The sequence below is a fragment of the Ciconia boyciana genome, chromosome 17 (assembly GCF_034638445.1).
Source record: "Ciconia boyciana chromosome 17, ASM3463844v1, whole genome shotgun sequence".
Taxonomy (NCBI): Eukaryota; Metazoa; Chordata; class Aves; order Ciconiiformes; family Ciconiidae; genus Ciconia; species Ciconia boyciana.
The window spans coordinates 6,607,707-6,632,928 of NC_132950.1; the positions used below are offsets into that span (position 1 = coordinate 6,607,707).

A 25,222-nucleotide genomic window follows, 5' to 3' on the forward strand; every position below is an offset into this window, starting at 1 on the left:
CTGGGGCGGATAGAGCGCCACCCGAAGCTAGAGGCGGTTGGGGGCCAAGGCGCTCAGGCGCACGGCACGGCCATAGAGACACGGAGAGAGCGCGGCGCCGCCGGTCCTCCAGGGCTACGGAGAGCGGGAGGGCTGCACCGCCATTTTCCCCAGGCACCTCCAGCCCCGCCGCGGGAGCGCAGGGACTGCGGGGCTCGGGGCCGCCTCACCGGGGAAAAATACACGGTGTGCGTAGACATACAGAACCAGATGGAGGTGGGAGCTGTAGGATCCAGAGCTCGTTATAGCAGGCTCTGCTTCCTACAATGATTTTTTAACAAGCGATCGGAATTCTTAAAATGTTCATTTTTTCCCCTCCCCTCCATACTGTAGGAAGATCCCTCCGGAATTTTACATCTCTGATAAAATAAAGCTAATTTTCAGCTTACAGTTCTCCACAGTGAGCCTGTATCCTATTGTTCTTGGGCTCAGGTACTCTCTTTGTCAGGTATTGTTTTCCCACCCAAGGCGTTCAGGCTGTTTGGAGAGAGAAGCCCCATCTCCCCTTGGCCTAATGAACCACCCTGGTTTAATCTGTCCCCACGAGACAAGTTCTTCATTCCCCTAATTACGCTCATCAGCTCTATCCCTCTTCGCACACAGAACCGTGTTCCAGCTGAGGGCTTGCTCCTGCCTTGGCGTCATTATTTCCCCATCCGTGGCGTAACGCCACAACTGACGGGCTCCACGGCCGCATCTCATCGTCACCGTGAGTTATCGCCCCCTTGGCTGTCACACCCAGCCAATGTCACTAAGAATTCCCAATATTTCTCCGGCTGCAGGATCCTTCCTCCTGCTCAGTTTCAGACTGCTCCATTCCTCAGTTCTGCACGTTTTCAAACCAAAACCCTCAGCCCATCCCCTGCGATATGTCACTTTCCCTCCAAATTGACGGTACTTCCCAGCAAAATTCAGTAGCAAATTTTGACTTTATCATGAAGAAATTTTGCAGCTAGCAACAGAAACGCTCCTCCCCTTACACATAACCCAGTGGGACTAATAGATCTTGCTACCCATCACACACTCCAAGCTTATTTATTTTTAACAGTCTCCGCACAGAGGTCTTTGTACAATAGCTAATGTCACCTGCACTCACCAAAAGTGCTATATTTGGTGGTGACATCACGTAGCCAGCATCTGGCAGGAACCTCCGACACAGGTGATACTTCCAAGCCAGGTGTGAACGGTCATGGCAGAGGCCACACACACATAACGTGAACATCAGTAGTAAACAGGACATAGACACCTCCTGCGAGGAGCAGATTCTGAAATAATTACAAGAGGAAACACATTTCTGGGGCAGAAATGCTATTTCTTGAGGTCACAGGGAAAAGAAACCACAAGATGCACCTTTTCCTCCTTTAGTTTTAATTTTATAAGTAGGGCACAGTATCGATGTATGCGATCTAGACCAGATTTACAAAGCCCAACCCTTCAAAGTAACGGTTAGGGCAGGATTATGTGACACCAGGTTGCCTTGCGCTGCTGTCATCAGCAGATGACACCTTCGGTTAACCCAGATGTTTCCTCATTTTAACATCCTTGACTGTCGCCCAGGACAGGCCATGGCTATACTACAGCGCTCACCGCAATTTCAAGACTTGCTCACTGAACTCAGCAAAAAACTTTCTATCTACCCATTAACTGGGGCTTTAGATCAGTTGCTAAAGTTTTAGATCTCCTTAGGAAAAAAAAATCATCTCTAGGCCTTCTGGCAGGGACAGTCAAATCAGGAAAGGAAAACCAGGCTGTGAGAAAGGAAAACCAGGCCTGGGTGCTGGTGGGGCTCTTACTGCCAAGTAGGTGAATGGAATATTCTCTTGATATTGTACAACTTCTTCCAGAATCTTGTTATTAACAGTGAATTCTTCAGAATTACAAGCTGATTTAGTTTTATTCTTCTGAGACTGTGGCCAAAAGCTTTGTTTTTCTTTCACATTCATCTCAGGCTGCAATCCCTCTGCCTGTGAAAGACCAGCGTAGGAAGCAGGTTTGGGCAGAAGGGTTCCACCTTTATTGCAGCCTTTGTGCAGAAAGGATGAGTCAAGGGTAGTAAACTACTGAGGAGTGCAGGGGTTAAATACGGGAGGAAAAAGGAATTTGGAAAAGGTTACCAGTCATTATCAGGAGAAGCCCTAAGTAAGGAAAGGCTGTTACAAATAATGAAGGCCAGAAAGTGACTGAACAAGAAATAATTCCAGCATAAAAGTAGCAAAAGGAGCATCTTACGACAGGGAAGCGTTTACTCATTTTCCCACCGCTGACCACCAGAGGGAACTCTTGCAACAAGATTCTCAACTGCTTCCAGCAGAGAAAACCAAACCTGATGAAAACCTCCACCAACTCCCGTAGTTTTGTGGTTCAGCTGAAAACAGGGGGAGGTGGGATGCGAGGGTGGGGACCGGGAAGGGAGGGGAAAAAAGCAGTCTGTGGGCCCTTTTTTACAGTGGTCTAGCAGGAGTCAGAAAAATGGTGAATTTTGCCATTGTAAGAAAGTCCTGCTTTGTTGTTCAAAGCCTGTGAACGACTGAACAGAATGGACATCTTTCTTGCTGCTGTGACTTAACTCTCCTACTGTCCTGGGCTCTCAAGAAGGATCTGCAGCTTTTCAACTCTGTGAAAAACCTGGGCATGGAAGTGTGCTACTTCTGCAACTGTCTAGCGAACACCACGTCACCAGGGAAACTGGAACTCTAGCTTCCAAATAATGACTAGCTCCTACCTACAGTCCATCTGAAGAGAGAACAGGATCAGCAAAGGAAGGACATTAATTTGTTAAACCATCAGATAAGCTGAAATCAAGCACCTGGTGTTTTCTTATATATTTGGTGAACCATGGGCTCCCACCTGTAAGACAGAATTTTTCTCATTGGGATATTGTGAAGGTTAATACAACCCTAGTTACCTGACACAATGCCAAAGTCCCATCCATGAGACAGTTACAGGGTTCCAAAGTGCCCTACAAGAAAGTAGAGATGCTATCAGCCAGGCAGGAACACAGCACCCTCACAGTTAAGGACAGCTGTGCTCTAACATTATGTTTATGCAAGTGCTGCCACATGGAGACCACGCAGTTGAAAAAGCACATTCCTTTCTGGAAAAAACTCACAGAACTGAGCAGAGCTGGAACAGAATTCAATACACATTTATCCAGGCTCAACAGGCATTATGCTGGAATTTAAGAGATCTTGGAGAACAATTAAAAGTGGTAAATATTGCATCATTCTTACAGACATCACTCAATTTGTACACGCACACACACATATTCCTCTGTGGCACCAGTGGGACATAAGCTCTTCCCTGTTTGCAGGCCCCTGCGGTAACACAGTCAGTGAACTGCCCTGCATAAAAATAAACATTTTCTTTTGCAGGGCTATTTTTAACCCAGAACAGCTCATTGGGCCAACTCAGCATGTAATTCCATGAAAACAGCTGTGCTGGCACAACCCTGGGGTGAGAACGTGCAGCTGGCAGAGAAGATAAGGGCAGGAACTGCTGCTATAGCTCTGGAGGAAAAAGCACAGTGAGCTGCACCCTTAACAATGCAGACCAAGCCTGGCTTCACACAAGCTACTACAGCGAGCTGCAGAAGCTGGGAAACCATCGGGGAATTGGGACGCTGCAGGGGACACCCTGCAGCCCCCCTAACAGAATGTACCAACTGCAGAGACAAGTCCTAACCGCCCTCCTGGGGCAAGGGCCCGGCTACACCGGCGCCCCTGAACCCTCCTCCCGCCGGGCCGTGACAGAGAAGCCGATGTGAGAGCACCAGCAAGGCATGAGGAGAGACCGGCCCCGGAGGCGGTCGCTGCTGCTCTCAGACACCCAGAGCAGACCATCCCGGTCGCGGGCAGGCCCCACCGATACCTACACAGCGAACGAAGACCCCCGACAGCCCCACCGCTCCCCTCAGCGCCGCCTTCCCGCCTCCCCCTTGAGCCCGCTCTGCGCGCGTGCACCCGCCCACCCCCTCAAAGCGCATGCGCAGCGCGCCAACCACCCCCCCCCACCCCCGCCTTCGGGCCGCGCGGGGAGATGACGCCACGCCTTCCTCGCGTCTCCCGCGTGCGGTCACATCCGGTAGGTGAGGTCAGGGCAAGGGCCGCCATTTTGGGTGGCAGGGCTGGGCGCGGAGCGGGGCACCGCGGGCAGCGGCGGCCCGCGGTGGGGGGGGAGCGAGTGCGGCCTGCGGGCGGGCGGCCCCCATGGCCGGGCAGTTCGACTCCGAGGACCGGGCGAGCTGGTACTGGGGGCGGCTGAGCCGGGCCGAGGCGGTGTCGCTGCTGCAGGGGCAGCGCCACGGGACCTTCCTGGTGCGCGACTCGGGCACCATCCCCGGCGACTTCGTGCTCTCGGTATCCGAGAGCTCCCGCGTCTCGCACTACATCGTCAACAGCCTGGGGCCGGCGGGAGGCCGGCGGGCCGGCAGCGAGGGCCCCGGGGCCCCGGGTGAGTGACCCCCAGGGCTGGTGGTGACCCCCAGCCCCTGCCGCCCCGGGGAGGGCAGCTGGGGCAGCCGAGCCCCGCTCTGCGCCTCCCCACGGGCGGCTCCGCTCTCCTCCCGGGCGGTGTTTCAAGTCGGGAAGCTCTTTGTAGTGGAATTAAGTCGCGTTTTGCAGCGGGGGCTACTGACTGAGCAGAGCCGTCTGTCTGCACCTGCCTTGCAGCGACCTAATATCATAGTTAAACATATACTGGAGTTGAGCGCTTATTGCAGCCCTCCTGAAAGATCCTATAGCTGTAGCGCTCGCACGTTCTTTTGTTTTCATAGAGCAGTTAACGATAGTTAATGGATTTTGCATGTCATGTCAGCCGGGGGACAGTTCTGTGTAAGCGTCATCTAAAAGTCTGAGTTCTGACAAGATAGTTTTGCGTTAGAAGGCAGACTGTGAGGCTAAATTTCAAGTCATGAATCAAAGTATTACGTGGGTGGTTTAAGTAGTGGGAACTCTTCAGGAATGTAAAGGCAATTGTTCCTTTAAATCAGATGTGAAGTTCATTTTTTTTCCCTTGTGTGTTGAAAGGGAAGGTTTGATATTATTGCTCATCAACCTAACATCTAATATGAAAACAACGTGTTTAAGTGTAACGCTTATAGAGCAGAATATGTTGATTGTGTCAGAGGGAAAACTGTACCATGAGAAGCAGCATTTCTGCAAGTACAAGTGTAACTAAATGGATGAGAGCCCCCAGCAATGCAGCGTCCTCAGATATGTAAGAAGGTGTAATACAAAGGCAGCAGTATCCCTGCTGGGGGCATTACTGAAGCTGGTAGCGGAACTGCTCAAGTTTGGATATTAATGCTTGCAAAATGATGTGGGTGTATTGCTAGCTTCTCAGAAAGGAACCACTACATAATTTTGAAGGGTACTAAAACTATGTAATAAGAGATTTGGTGAACTTATTTGGCAGAAAGTAAACAGCATATGAATTGCTACAGAGACAATCACTTTCTGATGTAGATCTGTGGTTGGAATAAGAGACGTATATTGGGAAGATGCAACAATACTTGTTATGGAAAGGATTTTTCAGTCTCTGCACAGACTGTAGTTGACTAAGGAGAAGATAATCTGAGAAAAAACAAAACTGTTGCCAGTAGGTTTGCACTGTTATACAGTAATTTCCCCTGCTCAGGGGAACATTTCAAATTGGCAAATTTGGAAAAGCCTGAAGTCATCGTGTTTATCCCACGAATCTACTACAGCTGCAGAGTGCACTCAAGTCACAAAAAGCTCCACAAGGCGGAAGTTAAAGGTGGTGGAATTGAGCTGGAAGTAAAGTGGAAGTCATTACTGCTGTGGGTAGTAAAATGGTTTGCTACAAGATGTGGTGGATTCCCCATTGTTTCGTGTCTGTGAAGGCAGAGGTTTATTGCCATAGGTTTGCCGAGGCTTGATGCGAGGATTGTTGAAATGCATGACTAGTGTTATGTAGAGCAGAATAAGTCACCAGGTTGGTTTGTTGTGGAATCCAGACTATTTGGATTTTAAAGACAGTAGTGATGAAAAACACTAGAGTATGTGTGCCTCTCACTTCTGGGCAGTTGTCTTCTGGAGAGCAACTCATCTCTGGACAAACAGTATTTTTTATGTTATTGTGGTATCAGTTTAGCACATAGCTATCCTAACTTTTTTTTTTAAATTGTGTTACATTCTTAAGCTCAGTAACATTTTGTGGCATTCTGTGGGCTGGCTCATGTTATGAGTGTTAAAACATTCTGGAGTTTTGGTGTTCTTTTTAAAAATCATTAAATGCCCTTTAGGTAATCCCCTTCTGTTTTAAATGTTTATCTGTTTTAGAAGGGTAGCTGCAGTTGTAGCTGTGTAGGCTGTTGGCACTGTAGCCCTAATACATGGTAAAAAATATAATTATGTTTTGGTTGGTCTCTTTTTTTTTTTTTTCTCCCCCCTGGATGTTATGAGGATAGGTGGTACATCACTCCTGCACCACAGATACTTCTATGCTGAGATTTTAGTATTTTTAAATAAATCATGCTTCCATGCTGATATTGCTCTCTTTTCACCCTCAAACCAAAGAAAGAAGGCATGGGGGGGTGTGTATTAAATTACACTTAAAGTGTAATTAAGTTTTTCTTTCAGAAAAAAGTAAGTGAGGGGATGTTCTGCATTGGGAGGGAGACGGAAACATTGGTAGAAGATAGAAGATTATTTCATGTTTGGATAGGGAAGCTAATGCAATAAAATGAGGTAAATGTTTGCAGATTGTCATGCTGATTTATTGTGGTCAAGCTAAAACATTAGGAAGAACAACTTTACTATGTTAATTGTATGGTATAGTTTTTTAAGCAATTGACTGGCAAATGCACGCTTGTCACTGGGAAATCAGAATATGCCATATCAGGTTCTTAGGTTGATTTTTGTTTGTCTCAGTGTGTGTGCAGTTCACGACTGCTTTAACACTGCTGTGTGCAGATGATAGTAGGAACCTAGCTTCAATACGGAATGAATGAGATGAGGAGCTTTGGCTTCTCTAATATAAAAAGCCATAGTGTCACAAAAACATGATACTTTCTTCCATTTCTAAAGTATAAAACTTGCTAACTTTTTGTTACATTCACCTTTTGCCTGATATACTGCAGTTTATAATTTCTTGTAGGTGATTTTTCAGCATAAAGAAAAAAGAATTTAACAGAACTTCTCAAAATAGCTACGTTTTCCTGAAATGTTTTAAGGCTGTTAAAAGATAATAGGATAAATCGCTGAATTATGGGAAAGAAAAACACTCTGTTTCCAGTGGAGATGGAGATTAACAACTGAATCGGAATTAGGATATCATTTGTGATCAAATATCACAGTCACAGGCTAAAGAAATCCCAAACAAGACAAAGTACTCCATGCAGGCATTAGCATGGTAATGGACAATAGAGGAACTATTTAAATACATCATATGTTCGCAATTTGACTTGAGTCCAGGGTAGAATTGTATCATATGCACTAAAACAAAATGCCTAAAATATCTGAAGAAAGATATGCTTTCTATTGAAAGTACTATGTAATAAGGCCAGAAACCTTAGAGTTGTCAACTTTGTCTCTCTAAAGTAGGGAAGTATGACAGATACATTGTAGAAGGTGGTGTTTTCACTAAGTATGCATTTTAAGAATGTGCTGCTTCACTTACGCTTCCAAGTCACTTCCATTGTGATTTAAAAAAATTCAGACTGTACTTCCTGGAATCAAATCTTTACATAACGATATCCATACTCGGCTCTATATGAAATGGCTTTAGATATGTGTGAGCAGTATGATTTAACTCTGACACTTGGGGGTTTTTTGTGGTTTTTTTTTTATATTAAGATCTTAAAATGCAAACTATTGGAAGCTTGGAAAATGTATGCATTAGACATCTACTTTTTTCCTCATACTCTGATTATCTGCAGAAGTGGCAATATGTAACTTCTGTAAGAATATTCTCCTGGTGTGCTTAGAACTCTTCTCAGGAGCCAGTGAATGGGGTTTTACTGTTTTTATAGGGTGTTCATGGGTACTTATTTGTTTTGCTCAGGCATGAGTAGGGAGGTACTTAAGAACAAGGAAAAAAGGTGTCCCTGTGGGGGTGGGGGAAACACACAGGCTGGAATGTGATGGCTTCACAGCAGAGTTCCATATGCTCCAGGAGGAACCTGGCTTACATCACTGTGATGACTTACTTTGAAATGAGAGCCTTGTGTCTCAGTACCCTGCATGATAAGAACAGCTTTTCTTGCCCAAAACATGCTTTATAAGTTGAGGGGGAGGAGGAGGGCACCCTTACAGACTAGATCTAGAAACAAAAATGAAAACCTGTATTTCTGTGAGGTCTTCCCTGTTGTGAAAAGGAAAGCTTACCAAAACTTAGGGATAAAGGGGAAACTGCCTAGTGGCACTAACACAATTGGAGTGAAGAGAGAAATGTAAAACCCCCGAGACATCTGAGAAAGTGAGAAGTTGCTTTGTGGTTACGCCACCTGCCCACACTCCCAAGAAGTAGAATATTAGGTGGCTTATGCCTCTACTTCCCCAGTACCTGTACAATATTTAAAACATATATAAGCAATCTTTTCCAGACTGACGTGCAGCCAACACAGTGTGAAAGTGTTTTGTCAGGAGGGAATGTGCGTGGTAAACAGAACTGATAGGGTCCAGATTTGAAACTTTCTTTAATTCTGGGACACTTTGGATTTTAACTCTTTCCTCACCTTCCTGAGAGCAGAGGTTTTGCTAGCTGTTCTGACACACTGAAATGGATGGAATCAGGTTAAGTCCTAGCATAGATGAAGCCATAGGATAGAATAAGTAAGAAAGATGATAGTCAGCCCTTTGTGCTTCTCATTCAAAGGAGTCATCTTGCAGAGCTGAGTAGTGCTGCTGGTAGAGGTGCGAGCTGAGCAGCTATTCTTCCTTTGGCTGTGCAGACGTGGGGAGAAGGGAAGAGAATTTCTAGTACTCTGGTTGTCCAACTTTAATAGGAAGTGACTAAAGTTCCTCCAGTAGCTAGACTTACCTTTACATGCCTTCTCCTCTTCCTGAGAGCCCTCAGAAGATGTGGACAATGTGCTGCTCAGACTTGTGCCTTCAAGAAAACTGTCCCAGAATCATGAAGAAAAACACCTCTACTTCTCAAAGAAACACTTGCCTTGTTGCTGTAACTTTTTCTTGTGGTAGATCTTGCCTTAATTTTTCCATTGGCCTACAGGTATGAGAAGTGTTGCAGTTCAAACAAGAAGCTGAAGAATTCCTCTGAGCCTGAAATCTGTTGATCTTTGAATTTCATTATACCAGGGAATGACAAAACTTCAAAGCCCATAGTGAATAGAATTATTTCCCTGCTACATAAGTGAGCATCATTCAGCTCATTACCTTGTAGCTGAGCAAGAGTATACACAAAGACTTAAACTGATGGAGAGCTTACTGCGTGCTTGGTAAGGTGTAATTGTATTTTATTTCCAACCTGTGACTTTCAAGTAGTTTGTCCTTTTTATGCCTATTTAACTGAATGTAGAAGTCGTCTGTGTAAATTCTCCAGACATTCTGCCTTTATATTCTTTGGTAATTAATTTGGATTAAGCTTGTAGATTTCTTGTTGCAAAGAGGTTTTCCAGGCCTTTGAATTTGGTAGCTGCCCTCTGTTTTTTTTTAAAACAAAAGCATCAGAAGTGCATGTGGTATTCTGGGAGTGTTCTCTTTGTGAAGATAATGTCTCTCCTTTCTGCTGCTTATCTGTCCCTTCAAGGATTGCATTGATCTTTCTGATCCTAGAATGTATTTGGAGTGTCTATGTTCTCTCACTCTTCTTCAATTGTGAAAAATGTCTTTTAGAATATGATTTTCCAGGATACAGTACACTGATTTCAGTCACTCCTTCCCCATATATAAGGTTCCAGTGGACTTTCCTCTTTGAGTCCAACTTTGGTTTTATTCAGGTACATTTGCAGCTGTTTAAGGCTGCTATGCATTAATTCAAGAGGGTGAACCTGTTCCAAAAAAAAAAAAAAAAGACACCACAAAAAACCTTGTTCATCCTAGTGATGATTTTGGTGCTGACAAGGCTGATGAATGTTACTGTTGAACTGCTCATTTCCTTTGAGTTTATGATTTTTCTGTGTACACTTTTCTGGAGATCTCAGCCTCCCAACTGAGTCAGTTGGTAGCAGGTTTTCCAAAGGTAAATTAGTGTTCCAGGCTCTAGATTTCTGTCATGTGAAATAAGTTCCATGTCAGTGAACTTAGACCTGAGATTCAGTCTTCTCCATATGACTTCAAAGATCTTTGCTGCCCTGGTCCTCTTAAGTTTCTAGGACTTTTTATTTTGACATAAGTGTCTGCATAAGCCTTGATTCTTAAAGGTTCACATCTAAAATAGTAGCAGATACACGCTCGTGTTTCTGTACCAGGTTTGTCCGAAACTTGACGTCCATACCACTTGTTACAAAGTATGGTTTCCCACTTCCAATGCTAGCAGAAGTTCAGCATTCCCAGATCATATTATATGCTTATGTAGTGGATGTAAGCTGTTTTGAAGTGCTGTAGGGACACTGCCTGTCCAGCCAGAAGTCATCTGCTGTGAGACCACAGAGCTAAGAACTGCCACTGAGATGAAATTCCAGAGTTCTTGCTAAGTCCAGAGCTGTAAGTTGCATCTCATCAACAACAGTTGAGAGGGTTTTGCATCTTTTCAGCATTATGCTTTGAGAGAATAGAGTGGAATCTTCTCTTTCCATGCTGGATTCATATTTCTTACTGATATTTGCATTAGCTTCCTTATCTCTTGGTGATGCCAGCTTGTGTTTTGGTTTTTTTTGTAATTTTTTGAGGGTATTGCTTTTGGGTTTTGGCTCATCGCATTTGTGCTGATTTCTTGTGAAAGTCTTTCAGGGCTGTTAATGCATGCAAATATGCATTTTCCAATGACTTAGTTCTGCTTCTTTGAATTTCCTATAACCAGCTTCACTGATGTTTATGTTCCTTCAGGATACTTCAGAACTTATTTATCGGGTGTTTGTCTTATTGACCTTATTGAATCTGCCCTTTTCTCTATTAGAACCCCTTTTTGCTCTCTTGAAAGAACTTCTTGTAATGTTAGCTTCCCATGCTGACAGTGCTACTTTGAAGGGGGTTTTGGATCAGTGACAGCTTGAAGAATTCTGCTAGCTTTGTACTCGAGAGCTAAGTCTCGGAACTGTTAGATATTCCCTGGAGAGACACAGACTTGCAAAGTAAGCATCTCTTTCTTGCTAAAAGAGTTACTCATTAAAGCATAAATCTTTTCCTCTTCACTACCCTCCCCCAGCCTTCCACAATTCTTCCCATAACTGATTACACAGTGTATGGTGCACGGTGGAAATAGAACATCATGTGTATGTTTTTCCCCAGCTGAGCCTGAAGAACATAAAATGGAAAAACAGTGCAGCTCACGGATTGAAAACTGAAATGCATATCTGCACTTCAATACTTCTAATGACTTGGATATGAACATCATCTGTATTTTAATGTATTTGAGGTTCAGATTTATAGCTTAGGCTCCATCTGACAGATATGGCAAAGAAACTACAAGACTTGAGATTAAAAGACTGAATTATACCCATTGTGAAAACATATGTTGCTGCTTTGCATTGCATAAAATCTACGTAATTTACTCTAATGATACCTTTTATCAAAATGAAAAATAACTCAATTTGCTCATTCACATAAATTGTTTACTGCTGTGCTAAGCAGTTTTCTGTAGTGTCCATGCCTTTAACCCAAGATACATTACAACAGGTAAATAACCATTATTGCGGTGTTGTCCTTTTGAAATAACTTTGAACTGCAAAAGAGAGTTAAAAAAATTAATTCCTTGAAATTGTACCAAATTTTCATTTGCCTTCTAGATTAGAGTATAAAACAGGAAAAAGGGAATTGTCTGTTACTGAAAATTGTATAGGCTCCTGAGAAGCTCAGGTGTACTGAACATTTTTATCTGTTGGGTCCATAAAACAATCAAGGAAACAAGATATTTTAATCCTAATTTGGGAAGTTTGGCAGTACCAAACAATTTCTTTTTTCCTTCTTTGACAAAATGTTTAAAAATAAAACTCTATCTACATGATCACGGTAGTGCTGCTTTTGATTAGAAATACACAGAAGAGCTGAATATGATGAATGTTGATCTAAAGATGACAGAATTCATTTGTCTTCTCAAATGTTTAATTTACAGTTGTAACTGTTGCTTGCTCTCTTTGACATACTGCCTTCTTCTTTCAGGCTTGAATCCCACCAGATTTCGAATAGGTGACCAAGAGTTTGATTCTTTGCCATCTTTACTGGAATTCTACAAAATACACTATTTGGACACTACAACCTTGATAGAACCAGTTTCCCGATCCAGGCAGAATAGTGGTGTTATCCTCAGGCAGGAGGAAGCTGAATATGTGCGAGCTCTCTTTGACTTTAATGGAAATGATGAAGAAGATCTTCCATTTAAGAAAGGAGACATACTGAGAATCCGGGATAAACCTGAAGAGCAATGGTGGAATGCAGAAGACAGCGAAGGAAAGAGGGGAATGATACCTGTTCCTTACGTCGAGAAGTATAGACCTTCCTCTGCTTCAGTATCTACTCTGATTGGAGGTAACCAGGATAGTTCCCACCCACAACCACTGGGTGGGCCGGAGCCAGGGCCCTATGCCCAGCCCAGCATCAACACTCCGCTCCCTAACCTTCAGAATGGCCCTATTTATGCCCGGGTTATCCAGAAGCGAGTCCCTAATGCCTACGACAAGACAGCCTTGGCTTTGGAGGTACATAATGGGCAAAACTTAGAAAGAAGAGATCTGTTCAAGGGATTTCCCTTTCAATCACATTATAGTTTTGTAGGAATAAGAAAGGGAAAAGCATTGTAATACTGATTTTACATCATGATTAATAAGTTAAATAAGTTACGGATAAAGGCTTTTTTTTAATTAATAAGTGACTAGAGTCACTTGTAGACTAGAGATTGATTATTATAGCATGTTTAGGTTACTGAACCAATATCATGTCTTTGTCAAACATCACTAACACAAGTGTTTCCCCATCCATGTTTTCACTTCTGAAGTCTTTATTTTAGGGGGGAGGGAGAGGGAGCAGTTCATAAGTTGTGTGTCTGAACCTGTGTTCACTGTTGCTTGCCTCACCCCAATCTTTAAAAGGTGTGCTGGGTTGTTTGGTTTTTTGTTTTGTGTTTTGTTTTGTTTTGTTTTTTAGTCTGTCAGCAGTTTAAAAGCAATCAGTGGAAACACTGATAGTCACTTTAAAATTACACAGACTGAGATGATGGTGATGATCACACATAGGGTTTTATTGTAACATCTTGACCTCAAGCAGATTACTTCGGTTTTTAGTTTGTGAAGCAGGAACATACATTACAATTCATTAGGGAGGTCTCGTGTAAAGCAGTGATTGATGGAGTATGATTTGTAATAAAGCAGTGAGTTTCCCTAAGGTTGATTCACTTCCTGATATGATCAAATACTTATACGTGCCCTTTTTGATTTTTTTTTTTCCTCTTAAAACAGAGACTTGAGTGCTCTATCTCTACACATCAGATAGTTATCCCTCAAGTTACATTTGAGGAAATTGAGATTAAGGTATTCTCAGTGGCAGACCTTTGCCTTAGGATGATATGTAAATTGTATCCTTTAATCTAGACTTTCTTTGAGCTAAAGGCTCTGGAATTTCCTGATACCTAATTGACTTCCTGTTTATATAACATTTTAAGTACTTGGGAAAAAACAGTTTCTGTGCTGAGTCAGAGCATCTCCTCTTCACTCTCAAATACTTCATTTAATTGTGTATAGCGCAAAAGGCACTTCAGTACTTCAGTGATGTGGCAACTATAGGTATGTGTCTTTAGTACAGAAATTGGCAAATGCAGCACATTCTACAGATCTGATAATTGATGTACAACCTGGGAGATGTGAAATTTTTCCCCGTTGTAGGTAAAAATTTGTTTAGGGAAACAATGTAAATATACTCTGAGTTACTATACGTTCTGTTATATTTCTGAATCAAAAGAGAGCCAGGATACAGAACGTAAATTTTTGGGTTGAGAAGCATGTATAGAAATTAATGCCAACTCACCAGATTTTGGGGAAAGATGTGAAGATTTTAACCTTCAGACTTTCATACAGCCTAAAATGCTGTCTGTCCCCTCTTTTTCTCACTGTCTCCACCCAGACACCTCCTGGAGCTTGGAAATATTACTGAATGTTGTTGTGGACTGTTGCAATTACCAGATGTTAGATTTTCTTTGAGCCACTGGATGTTATGTTGTGACATATTTATCAAAACCTTTTGGTTTTCTTTCTGGATTTTGTTTTTAAGCTTTTATTCATTAGTCTGCTACTAGTGTTCTCTTAAGCTTAACTTTACGTTTTATTTCACTTAAAGCAGAACCCCACAGCACTGCGCAAGTCACAGTTTGGTAGCATGGAGTGAAATAGAGAGAGTGAGAAAATACTGATAATCCAGGCCATCATAAGCAACTTGGAGTGAAAGCAAAATCCTTTACACACTAAAGAACAGCTTGTGAGTGCCATAGCTGATCTGTTAGCTCAATCCTCTTCAGTAAAACTCATGATCTGTCAAGCATGCTGTGCTTTAGAGAGTGTAGTTTCACGGAGAACATCTCTATTCTGAGCTAGCTTGCACCACTGGTGTCTTTTACTAACTCATGATAATAGGCTAGATAGCTGAAGTGTTTGGGACGGAGGAGTTGAGAAGTGTGTAGGGTCTGCCCATCTGTGTAAGGATGTAAGTAAGATTTATAGCATCTTTCTACCTTTGTCTTAGAACAATGGCCTTTGTAGGCCTTGTAAACTTATTTAAATACTTACTAGTTGACATGTTGAACCTCTTGGTTAGGGTGATGGATTCCTCTCTTGCTACAGCTCTACATGTATGAAATGCAATAATAGTGGTGGTTCTTTATTCTGTATATAATATTAGGAAATTTTAGTTTTAAATTGTGAGCCATTTATCACTGCTTCTAGTAGGCCTTCCTCGCTTCTTTGCAGCTTTTATCATTTCAGATCACAGTGTTACTGAGTTGCTTTCAATGTCTGTACAGGAAAAAAATAGCAATATGCACTTCACTTTCTCCAAGTTTTTCTTCATCCTGTCTATCAAAGTACTGTTTCTTGTTGTCTCCTTTTTTCACATTCCCTTTCACTTCATGGTGTTCCTTCTCTGTTTATTTAGAGATCTCTTTCTTAGATAAATTGCTAGAAAGCATTATGTAAATCTTATCAGTCCATTTTTGCCCAGACCTCTTAATAACTATAAATATAGAAAGTGGGATTCTTTCCAAATGAAAACTCCTTAAATCTGGCAATATTCATGGGTGGGGGTGGATCCCACTGTTTCTCTTCGGAAAATAGATTCTTAACATGAAACATTTTTGGCCCAAACTGCAAACAGAGTATCTGTACTGTTCTATTATTTTAAAACTGACATGGTTTTGAAGAGCTTAAGGAAGGAGAAACAGAGCAAATGATGTTCTAATAAAGGCTGTGCTGTATTATGGAAAAAAAGATTCAGCAGGAGAACATAACTTTTATTTTGCTTGTAACTGGACCTATTTGAGCAGTTGTCAGTCTATATTAATTAAGAGAAAAGAGAGGAGAAAAAGGGAAGATCTATGTGGTGAATGACTCTGAGATCGATCAATTTATTTTTTTTCTTTGTAACAGTAGCAGAACTCTGCCATTTTGACCTTACCAAAGAGGAATACTTGGAATAAAACCACAGCATACAGAAGTCTTCACATGAACCTTCAGTTTTCCTTTGAAGCATATGGGATATATTTAGTTTTAAAACTTCTGATGAAGACTGAGACAAATCTGGCTTTATAGCAGGGTACAGTGTTGTTCCTGAGGTGCTGTGCTTGGTGGGATGATGCACAATAAGACTAATGATACCATAAGTCAACATTAAAAGTGAGGAGAATTCAGAGAGTCCACTTCTAGTCTAAATGTTTTAAAATTCCAGCACTTGTAATAATGCGTAATTTTTTTTTTAAAGGTTCTCTGTATTGTCTTCAGGAGCATATTTGAACTATAGATTAATATGCAGAGTTTCAAAGCAGATCTAGAAAGATCTGTAAGTTATTAAGGAACTAATGGAGCCATTTTATTAAGCTAGCATTTGTGAAATGACCCATGCTTACTTAGTCAGTCCTGCTTTGATAGGTGTAAAGATATATATATATAAATGAAATGTGAATGAAAGATTGTATCAGAAAGAGAGAGTGGTTGCTAAATTATGTTACCATAATGGTAAAAAAAGGAATATTTAAGCTCAGAGGACTTTCCTCTTCTAACAATTACTGAAATGCGAATTTCGGGTGTAGCTTCATACAGTAAGGAAAATTTATAAATGGGTGTCCCTTTGCTGCAATGACCCTGAAAACCAAACAAACAGCGACAGGATGCTTCTGGGAGTGAGGGAGTGTCACAAGCATCCCATATCCTAACTCACTATCATTGCACTGTTGAACCCACCTTTTGCAGGTGAGTTTGTCATAAGGTATCCAAGATAAACTCTATATGAACATAAAGTAGTGGGTGATATTCAGTAAGAGCACAGAGGCCAGCAGTCTTAAGAAAAATATCTTACAGATAGCAAGCTTCAGAGCAGCTTGGGCTTTTTCTTTCCTAGTGGGTTGGAGGTTATATACTTTTCTGTTGAAGGCTGATACATAGATTATATCCAGGTGTGAAGCAATTTAAAGTTATGTAGGGTAGTGTTCTTGTAATGGTTGTGATTAGGAAATAAGGTTTTCTGCTTCTAGTGTTGTCACATTTAATCTTATCCTTGTTAAATTATAGCTGATGTTTAGTTTTGGTCAACAGAGTATTTTTATTGGTACAACCCCCCAGTGATTATTAGCAGTAGTAAAATTACACATACTGCATGATTAAATTCCTAAAAAGCTGAAACTAGCATTCAGTAGTCGAGGAAGGCTTTCTTTTTGCCTGTAGCAAATCCATGAGAGGATTTTCTTCAAAATAGGATTCATTAAAATGTCTATACTAATGACTACAAAAGGAAAAAAACAGAGCTACAGACAGAGTCCCAAGCGTGCCTCTCATTACCCGATAAGTAATCATCAGAAGTATGGGAAGCTTAATTAAATGTCCATGTAGTGGTTTGAATTTATGAACCGTTAAAAGCTGTTCTGGCAAAAGATTGCAAGTGTTTAAAACCTGTAAGGTTAATGGAGATTGGTAACATCTTAACTTGTTTTCCTTGTTCTTCATTCACTGCCTGGAAAGTGAGAATAATGAGATTCTGTTTTGGATGGATTTGGAACACAGTGATGAGCATCTGTGTAAACTAGTAACTGTATATTCAGTGAATTTCTGGATGAAGTGCAGTAAGGCTTGTGGCCATGCCTTGAGAGTTTATTTACAGTATTAGTGAAAGAAAATAGAATATATCTGTCCCAAAAGGGTTCCCCATCTGTGCCCTGGGAAGAATGCTGAAAATCATTGTATGTTACTTGTAAATAAGATTATTGATAAAATTCTGCGCAGAGGGGTAGAAATGGGTAGACAGTTTTTCAGTGTTGCATTTATTAACTCTCAAGTGACTGTCTTTACAATGTAAATTGTGCTTTCTTAGGTTGTATAAGTGCTACTTAATAAAAGTACCCTTCAAGATACAACAGAGTTGGGGACTGATTAGACCTAGACTTGTGGTCCTGACTTGAACTACATGAGTGCACAGCCTTGGGAATGTGACTGCTGTGCGGTTTTCCACCTTTGTCAAAGGGAGACAATACCTTTAGAATTGGTTATGTGAATATTAGGTTGGAGATAAGAACATGGGATATATTACTGTGCTTTTATTTAGTGTAGTACATTAGAACTGGATACTTTTAAACTAGAGCATATTGTTTCATCGGTCTATAGTAACGCTTCTTTTATTTTTCTAGCCAAACAATTTGGGTATAAGAGGGAGAGGGCATCAATTGTCTTTACTAAACCCAGGGAATTTATTTATGTGAGAAATCCATGGTGGGCAAGACTGAAATACCATCTGGCCTTGCCTCTAGTAGTGGCTAGTTGTGGATGCTCAGAGTAAGAACAGAGCAGCCTTACGGCACTACTTCTTATTGCCCCACATATTCTCCCAGTGTTTTATGACCTGTGGAGAGGGGGCGGGGGGTGTGTGTGTGTATCTATATCTATATATATGTGTCCCCCACTTACCCAGAACTTTTTCAATACTACCTGAGAAGCACTTAGTGGAATTTCAAAATTAAAGAGCCCTTCAGCTTGCAGATTAGTGTTCGCTCTGTACACCTGCAAGCCTTCCCTCCCTTAAGGAGGCTGTTGATGCAGTACAGAGTGCAAGCCTATGTCGATTCAGGGAGATGCGTTTATTGTGATAGCAGCTGATGTCGAGTCCCAAGAGTGCTCTGAAAGATTGGGTGTTGGACTGGAGCTCTTCAATTTAGGTAGTTCTCGCCTAATCTAGGTATGCTTCTTTCTCTCTCTACTTTCTTCAGGAGTTAATAACATTGGGTGGTAGGCTGGTGTATCCAAACTGGTCAAGACTATAAAACTGTTTTTTATAGAAATGTATCTGGTACACTTGGGTGATTGACACCAAAGGGGAGGGGTAGCAGCTCATCCTGTGTGTTTTTATGAATTGTAACACTTCCTTATTTCTCACCCTGCAGGTCGGTGAGCTGGTAAAGGTCACAAAGATTAACGTGAGTGGTCAGTGGGAAGGAGAATGTAATGGCAGACGTGGTCACTTTCCATTCACACATGTCCGTCTGCTGGATCAACAGAATCCTGACGAGGACTTCAGCTGAGTGTGGCTCAACAGTTGCGCTTACAGATGGGAACACTCTCAACTTGTTTTTACTGCAGATGCCATCAAGACTATGTTCCAACAGATGTTGAAAGCGGTATTGCTTGTATAAGCATTCTGATAACCTGCAAACCCCTGGGACTGAACACCACCATTCCTTAATCAAGGGTCATGTAATTCAGGGTACGACAGTAGATAACTTGTGTGTCAAGTGGCAGAACTAGTACATGATTATAGGTTGTAATGCCTGCTTATGTCCATGTGCACAGCAGACTGGACCTTGCCAGCAGCAGCAGTTGGAGAAAGCAGTAACGTAGATGTTACGATAACGTTTATAGCTCTCTCCAGTCCTATTGCTTATGTTGCTTCTTCCTCAGGCAATGAACATCAACCTTAGACAATTCAACATGTAGGTAGAAATTTCACAAATTTATCCTGGAGCTTTCTCCATTTTTTTTTTCCATCCTGAATTCTCTGTCCTAGAAAGGCTGTATAGTGCTTTGCATGGTCAGTTAACTATGCACAGTACAGATTTATGTAGAGCCCACTGGGGACAGTCGTATGATTTACAGATGCTTACCATTTTAATGGTAAATGACAGATCAATCAACCTCAGAATTCTAGAAGTTTGTGGACACTAGATTGATTTCTTCAGTACTGTTGATGCTTCAAACATAGCAGCTGATTTTAAATTAAGATTTCTATTAACACACCAGTATCTCTTTTTATCCGCAAATATAAGGCTTACGAAGTGTAAACATCCACATCAGTGCTGAAAAATATGTGCGTAGCACTTTAATGCATAGCTTTAAAGCAGTGTTTGAGTCACTAAATATACTAAAATATTCACACTGCTTTCCAATAAAATTGAATTATATAGGGCCAGTTTAATTTTTCTAGAATTCTTCAATACTCCTATTGTACAATACTCTTACAGTACAAATCGATGTCAAACATGGTGAACTGACAAACCAAATATTACTTTTATTTTAAAGTTACTCTGGGGACTCTTCTGGTTTAATTCCCATCTGTAAAGTACTTGATAGTGAATTCATGAGGATTTTATTTTTAATAAACTAATGGAAAATACTTGTGTGCTTCTGGATTGATTCTCAAAAGGCATAATAGAGTAAATATGGCTTCATAGCTCATAATGCAAATCAGTGCATTGAATAGGTGGTATTATGCACTGCTTGATTTTTTTTTTGTCTGTTCTTCTAATTATCTGGTTTTCTCTAACATAAATCAGAATGGATTCAGTAAGTTTTGTAAACTGAAATTAAACACTGAAGTAACTATCCCTTGCCTGTACCTGGATTGTTTTCCAAACACAGCACTCTAGTGACCAAACTTAAGCAAACAAATTTTGTAACTTTGACTACAGTGTAATCCATACTTTTTTCTAAATAGTGTCAAACTGAAAATGTTATTTTTGGATGATACAAACTGTGTGACTAGAATGGCTCATTGGTTGTAAATGCTGCAGGGGCTAGTTCCCACTGCAAAGGCTATTGCTGCAAGGCACCGACCCGTACAACAGAATACTGGTAACACTTTACCTCAGAACTGTGTAACATGCTGGAAATTATAGTATTTCTGTTATATTTAAGTACTAGTTGTTTTACTTCCAAACTAATCCATCAGCAAGTCTGACTAATTTTCAGGTAATGGGCACTCATTAATTCCGTAGACTAATGCCAATGTACATTAATTATACTTTTCCATCACCAATCTCGTAAGCACTACTGAAGATTATTAGAAAACTGACAGTTGTGACAGTGGTGCAAGAAGAATGGTAACAAAGGAATTGCAGTACTGTTCTAGCTTGGGTTGCTATTCTGGTTAGGGTGGTATGCCAGTGATGGTGGGATCTCTTCTAGCTTAGTACAAAATCTACTTTGAGGAAAAAAAATGAGAAACTAACTGTAGGTTCTGTAACACATTGGTTTCCTTAAGGCTAACTTGTATTTTTCCTCTGACCTTGATATTTACTATGACTGATTTTTTTCAATAGCTGCACTCTAAATAACAGACTTAATACTGAATTTATCGGTTGCCCGTATATGCTTATATTTTTCTTCAGGTATTGCAAAAGAAACATAACAAACTCTGTGTTCTTAGAGTAACACAGTTTGTTCTGAAGTATTTTTTTCCAATTGCAATTAATGAAAGTCCATATGTTTGTACCTTTCCAATCGGCAATTATTTTAAGATACCAAAAGAACTTTTTTCTGAAAGGAATTTTATTATGCAAATCTTGTCTTTTTAATATGAAAGACATAAATTGAATTAACTAGAAAATACCCTGCAAACTTTGCAGATGTGTTTTTAAGGCTGTATAAATTGCAGATATTTGTACACTTTGAAAGAGCAAAAAAAGAAACGAGAGGAGTCTTAATAGCTGCTGTTGCACTAGAATCCTAAGTTCTTGTCAAGCAGTTTTTCTCAGTCAACTGATACATTAATGCAACTGTTTTCCACTATTCAGTTCTAAGCTGAAATGTGATTTTGTTTCATAGGTGATAGAAATGAGTATGTTTGCATTTGGACGAAATAGACATTTCAACCTACCAAGCTCTTAAAGGAAAATAGGTAGAACATATGTTCATTAACATGTAGATTAAATCCTTTTGTGGCCTTGGTTTATCCTCTTCTATTTGTTCCCTCCCTTATCCCCGATGCGTGCAAAAAAATCATTGCTAAGAATGTTGGTCACAATCTTTTGTCTCTACTTGGCTGTGGTTTTGGTCTCTTGTGCATAGGCAGGTGTTAGAACTAGAATAATCATTTCTAGAAATACACCGTGAAAGCAGAATGCTCAATTACACTGTGTTCTTCTGGTGCATTTACACATTATATCACACTAAAAAGTACAACTGGCTGCTATGGTTTTTTAATATATATTTCATTTTGGTAAACCCCAGCCTTTTTACTAATATTTGACCTGGTTAAATCTTGTTAATCTGTTTGAATTGTATTTGTTAATAATGCAAATATTTCTAATCATCTTAAAACACTTCATTTTTGTTAATGGTTTTGGGGAAGGATTCTAACCAAACCAGTTTGAAGAAAAATATGAACATGTGCCATTGTATTATAACACTATCCACTTTCTTGACAGTTAAAGTCTTTTTTTATTTTTTTGTAGCATGTAATGTATATGTTCATAGTACGTGAAGTAAATAAAAGTATAGCCAAAACTTTGACTTGGTGTCATTGTCAATCAGCTGTCATTGGAATACTTGCATTTAAGAATCTAAAAATAGAACTGCGGGTATGGCCATTTTTAATTGGCCATACTTACATTAAATCAATTAACACCTGCAGAAGTAAGACAAGCCAAGGTAACTAAAATAACTTATCAACCAGTAAAAAAATATGGCATTTTTGAAACAAGGTGACTTTCTGTAATCAAATGAGTTCCTTGAGTCAAGGGGGTGGGGGGAAAAATATATCCTCACTGTGGAAGAGGAGTCATGAGGAATGTTAAGAGGAGACTTTGTAGCTATTAGTCTCACTTCTACCTCCACAGCTGTATCAGGATACAGTTTGGGGATTCTTTGAATGATGTGTGTCTGGAAAGATAAAAAGCTGTTTATTCATTCTTAGACTTGTCAGTAAAAATGTGCATTAAGGATACAAATTGGTAACCAGCAAGAATCTTGTACACGAGTCTACTAATGGTTCGGAAGGACTTCTTTTGAAGTGTGGTAGTGGGAGAGCACTGTTTCAATGAAAGACTAAGATGTGCAATGTACTGTCACAAGATGGGGCACAGAAAATGAGGACCAGAATGCCTATATCCCATGTGGGAGAACATTTGTAACATGAACCTGCATTAGACCTACTTTTGCCACTGTAATCCTTAAAAGCTGCATGGGGAAGTGGCCTCTAGGCCCCCCCAAGGATAAGAATCTTGATGGCAATACTATATCTAAAGCCAGACAGTTTAATTTGGGGTCTACACCAAAGAACAGGTCTAGCTCCACACCAGTGGGTTCCTTAGCATGGTGTGCCATAGTTAATAATGGACCAAAACTTAGAGGCATTCAAAATCCCTCCAAGCATTTGGCCTTCTGGAGGTGCTCCCTAGTTCCACAGGCTCTTGGTGCACGGGAAAAGGCCATGTTGTATGTTCCCAATTAAAACATGACTTCACTGTCCATTGTTCCTAGAGATGTACAAGGACCGGTCTTGTTAATGTTAGTACTGCCATAATCATTTTCCTTGCTTGTAAGGGCAAGGGCAGCATTTGTTCTCTTAGTCACTACATTACAGTGGTGGCTTCTCGTGTTTTAGTTGATTCATATTCAGTTGGCTGGCTGCTACAGATAACTTTCCTGGTCACTGCTGTTTTGTGGAGTCTTCAAGTGGGACATTAGTTGTTAAATGAGTGACTTCGCATTTAAGTGTACTGAGATGCCAGCCAAGTTTTCCTGTCACGTCTCTGCACAACAAAGATTATTCTATCAGCTTCAGATGGAAAAAAATTAAATTTTCATAGGTAGAAGTACTGACCCCAGCTTTGCTCCAGTGTTCATACAAATTGGCTGCAGCAGAGCTGCAATCCAAGAGTGCCTTTTAATGAGATTACCTGAGATTATTTAAGAGCTCACTGTAGCCAAAAGGAAGCGGTTCTATACGCCTTTCCACACTGCCCTGACAGCCATGCCTTCCTGCTACTTAACCTCAGCCTGGTATTTGCAGAACTTCTCTGTGAACTGACGTAACGCAGGGCTCATGCAGAAAACTATTGCCCCACCTTTCACCCTCTCCTTCCAACAATGTTTTTTGGCTGCAATAGTGGTTGAATCAACTCATGTAAAAGTTGAGGGTGCAAGGGACAAGCAAGGATTGCATCAGCAAATTACACTTTGAGTATTTCCCTGCATTAGACTGTTTACTCCTCATGCTTCGCCAAATCCCTGAACAATTTCTAAATGTTTGCATGCCATCTGTAACAAGTGCATTAAAAAGTATTTGAAGTATTTAGACAATACGCTATAATTCACCAAGCGTATCAAGCATGCACCTCACTTTTGGCAAATAAGTATGCTTGCAGTGACCTGGTTTATTTATATTGTTGAGCTCTCTACAACTTGAGTACCTGCTGAACACGAGGATCACAGAAAAGTTCCTAAATTGATACAAATCTAATTTATTGTGCACAGCTCCCATACAAAACTAAGTCTCAGTTGCTGAAAAATAGACTTTTATGGTCAAGATTTATGAAGTGCAGGGGTGATTTGCAAGTCTCACAACAAGTTTTAGTATATTTACCCAAATACATGGTGACTCTGTACTGCTGGGATCTTTCAGCTGTGTACCAGAACTGCCTTGGTAATGGTACCGTGTATTTACAAACAATTCAGAGGTAGAAGTATATAGTGATTCCCAGTTTCAACAAAATTTGCATTTTCTGATCATATTTTGGCTAAATTGAAAAATTTTTTTTTTTTCTGGACTTGACACCTAATTTTCACCATAGTCCAGACACGCTAGTGTCTTTGTTTTTTCTTTCATGGAATTCTGATTAGATAATCCTGAGATTTTAAAAAGAGCTGGGGGCCAAAATGTCCCATGTAAACAAACCATTGATTTTCTGGGTAAGCAAACAGTGATATAAAAATCATTCTGTCATGTTTTTAGATTTATTTGTAAGAAAACCATAAGGTTATGTTAATCTTACATACCCTAAAGCTCTTGTTCACCAGCTGAAATAATATGTGTTAAATCAGGAAACAATAAACTATTTTTTAAAAAAGTGCTTTAAATTGTGCTTTAGGTGCGTGCCCTCAGTCACACATCCGGAGCCCATTTCAGTGGGCACAATACAAAAAAGTAAATAGAAGGATACCCAACACTGTGTCCAAGAGGTGCCAGGGCCTGCTCAGTCTCTGCTGTGTATCAAAAACCGCAGAGGCCTTTGTGTACTTCTACACCTCAGGAAGGCTGAGAGTCTTTAGCCCGCTCATCCTGGGAGGCACTGGAAAAAGAGCGATTCAGAGAGAAAAAGACTTCATTCACAGCTACCCTGAGTAAATCTTTGAAGATGAAATTTGTGCCAGCCAAGCATAATCTTTTTTAGCTTTCTCAAACCATTCTGATTTTGGAAATTGAGGTGTTATCTCAATTATTTAAGTGTATGCTCCATTTTTTCAGAAGTACTCTGTGAGGAACTTGTGAAACATTCAGTTTTAAGTTCTAGTTCTTCTAGTGAATTAAAACTGTGAAATTATCATGTCCTACATTAGAGGTAGCATTGGAGGTGATACTTTGCTTGAGTAAACACCCCAGAGGGATTGCAGAAACCTGCTAAATCAGACCTCCTGCCTTTCACTCAT

The 25,222-nt window shown here is 40.7% G+C and overlaps 1 protein-coding gene and 1 long non-coding RNA gene across 5 annotated transcripts; both read left to right on the forward strand.

Moving 5' to 3' along the window:
• The first annotated feature begins 4 nt into the window (after positions 1–4).
• LOC140660994 (uncharacterized) lies at positions 5–2,796 on the forward strand. Its single transcript, XR_012045562.1, has 3 exons — positions 5–255; positions 643–748; positions 2,556–2,796. It is a non-coding gene; the product is annotated as an uncharacterized lncRNA (long non-coding RNA).
• Positions 2,797–4,127: 1,331 nt separating this feature from the next.
• CRK (CRK proto-oncogene, adaptor protein) lies at positions 4,128–22,082 on the forward strand. 4 transcript variants are annotated; one of them, XM_072882527.1, is made up of 4 exons: positions 4,128–4,488; positions 12,279–12,814; positions 15,749–15,862; positions 18,742–22,082. In XM_072882527.1, the coding sequence occupies exons 1-4, from the start codon at positions 4,245–4,247 to the stop codon at positions 18,877–18,879; spliced, it is 1,032 nt and encodes a 343-aa protein (XP_072738628.1). In that variant the 5' UTR covers positions 4,128–4,244; the 3' UTR covers positions 18,880–22,082. The 4 variants fall into 4 exon arrangements, with proteins under 4 accessions (XP_072738628.1, XP_072738627.1, XP_072738625.1 ...); XM_072882526.1 differs by lacking the exon at positions 15,749–15,862 and having other exon boundaries at positions 4,129–4,488; positions 12,279–12,644; XM_072882524.1 differs by lacking the exon at positions 18,742–22,082 and having other exon boundaries at positions 4,130–4,488; positions 15,746–15,911.
• The last annotated feature ends 3,140 nt before the right edge of the window (positions 22,083–25,222 follow it).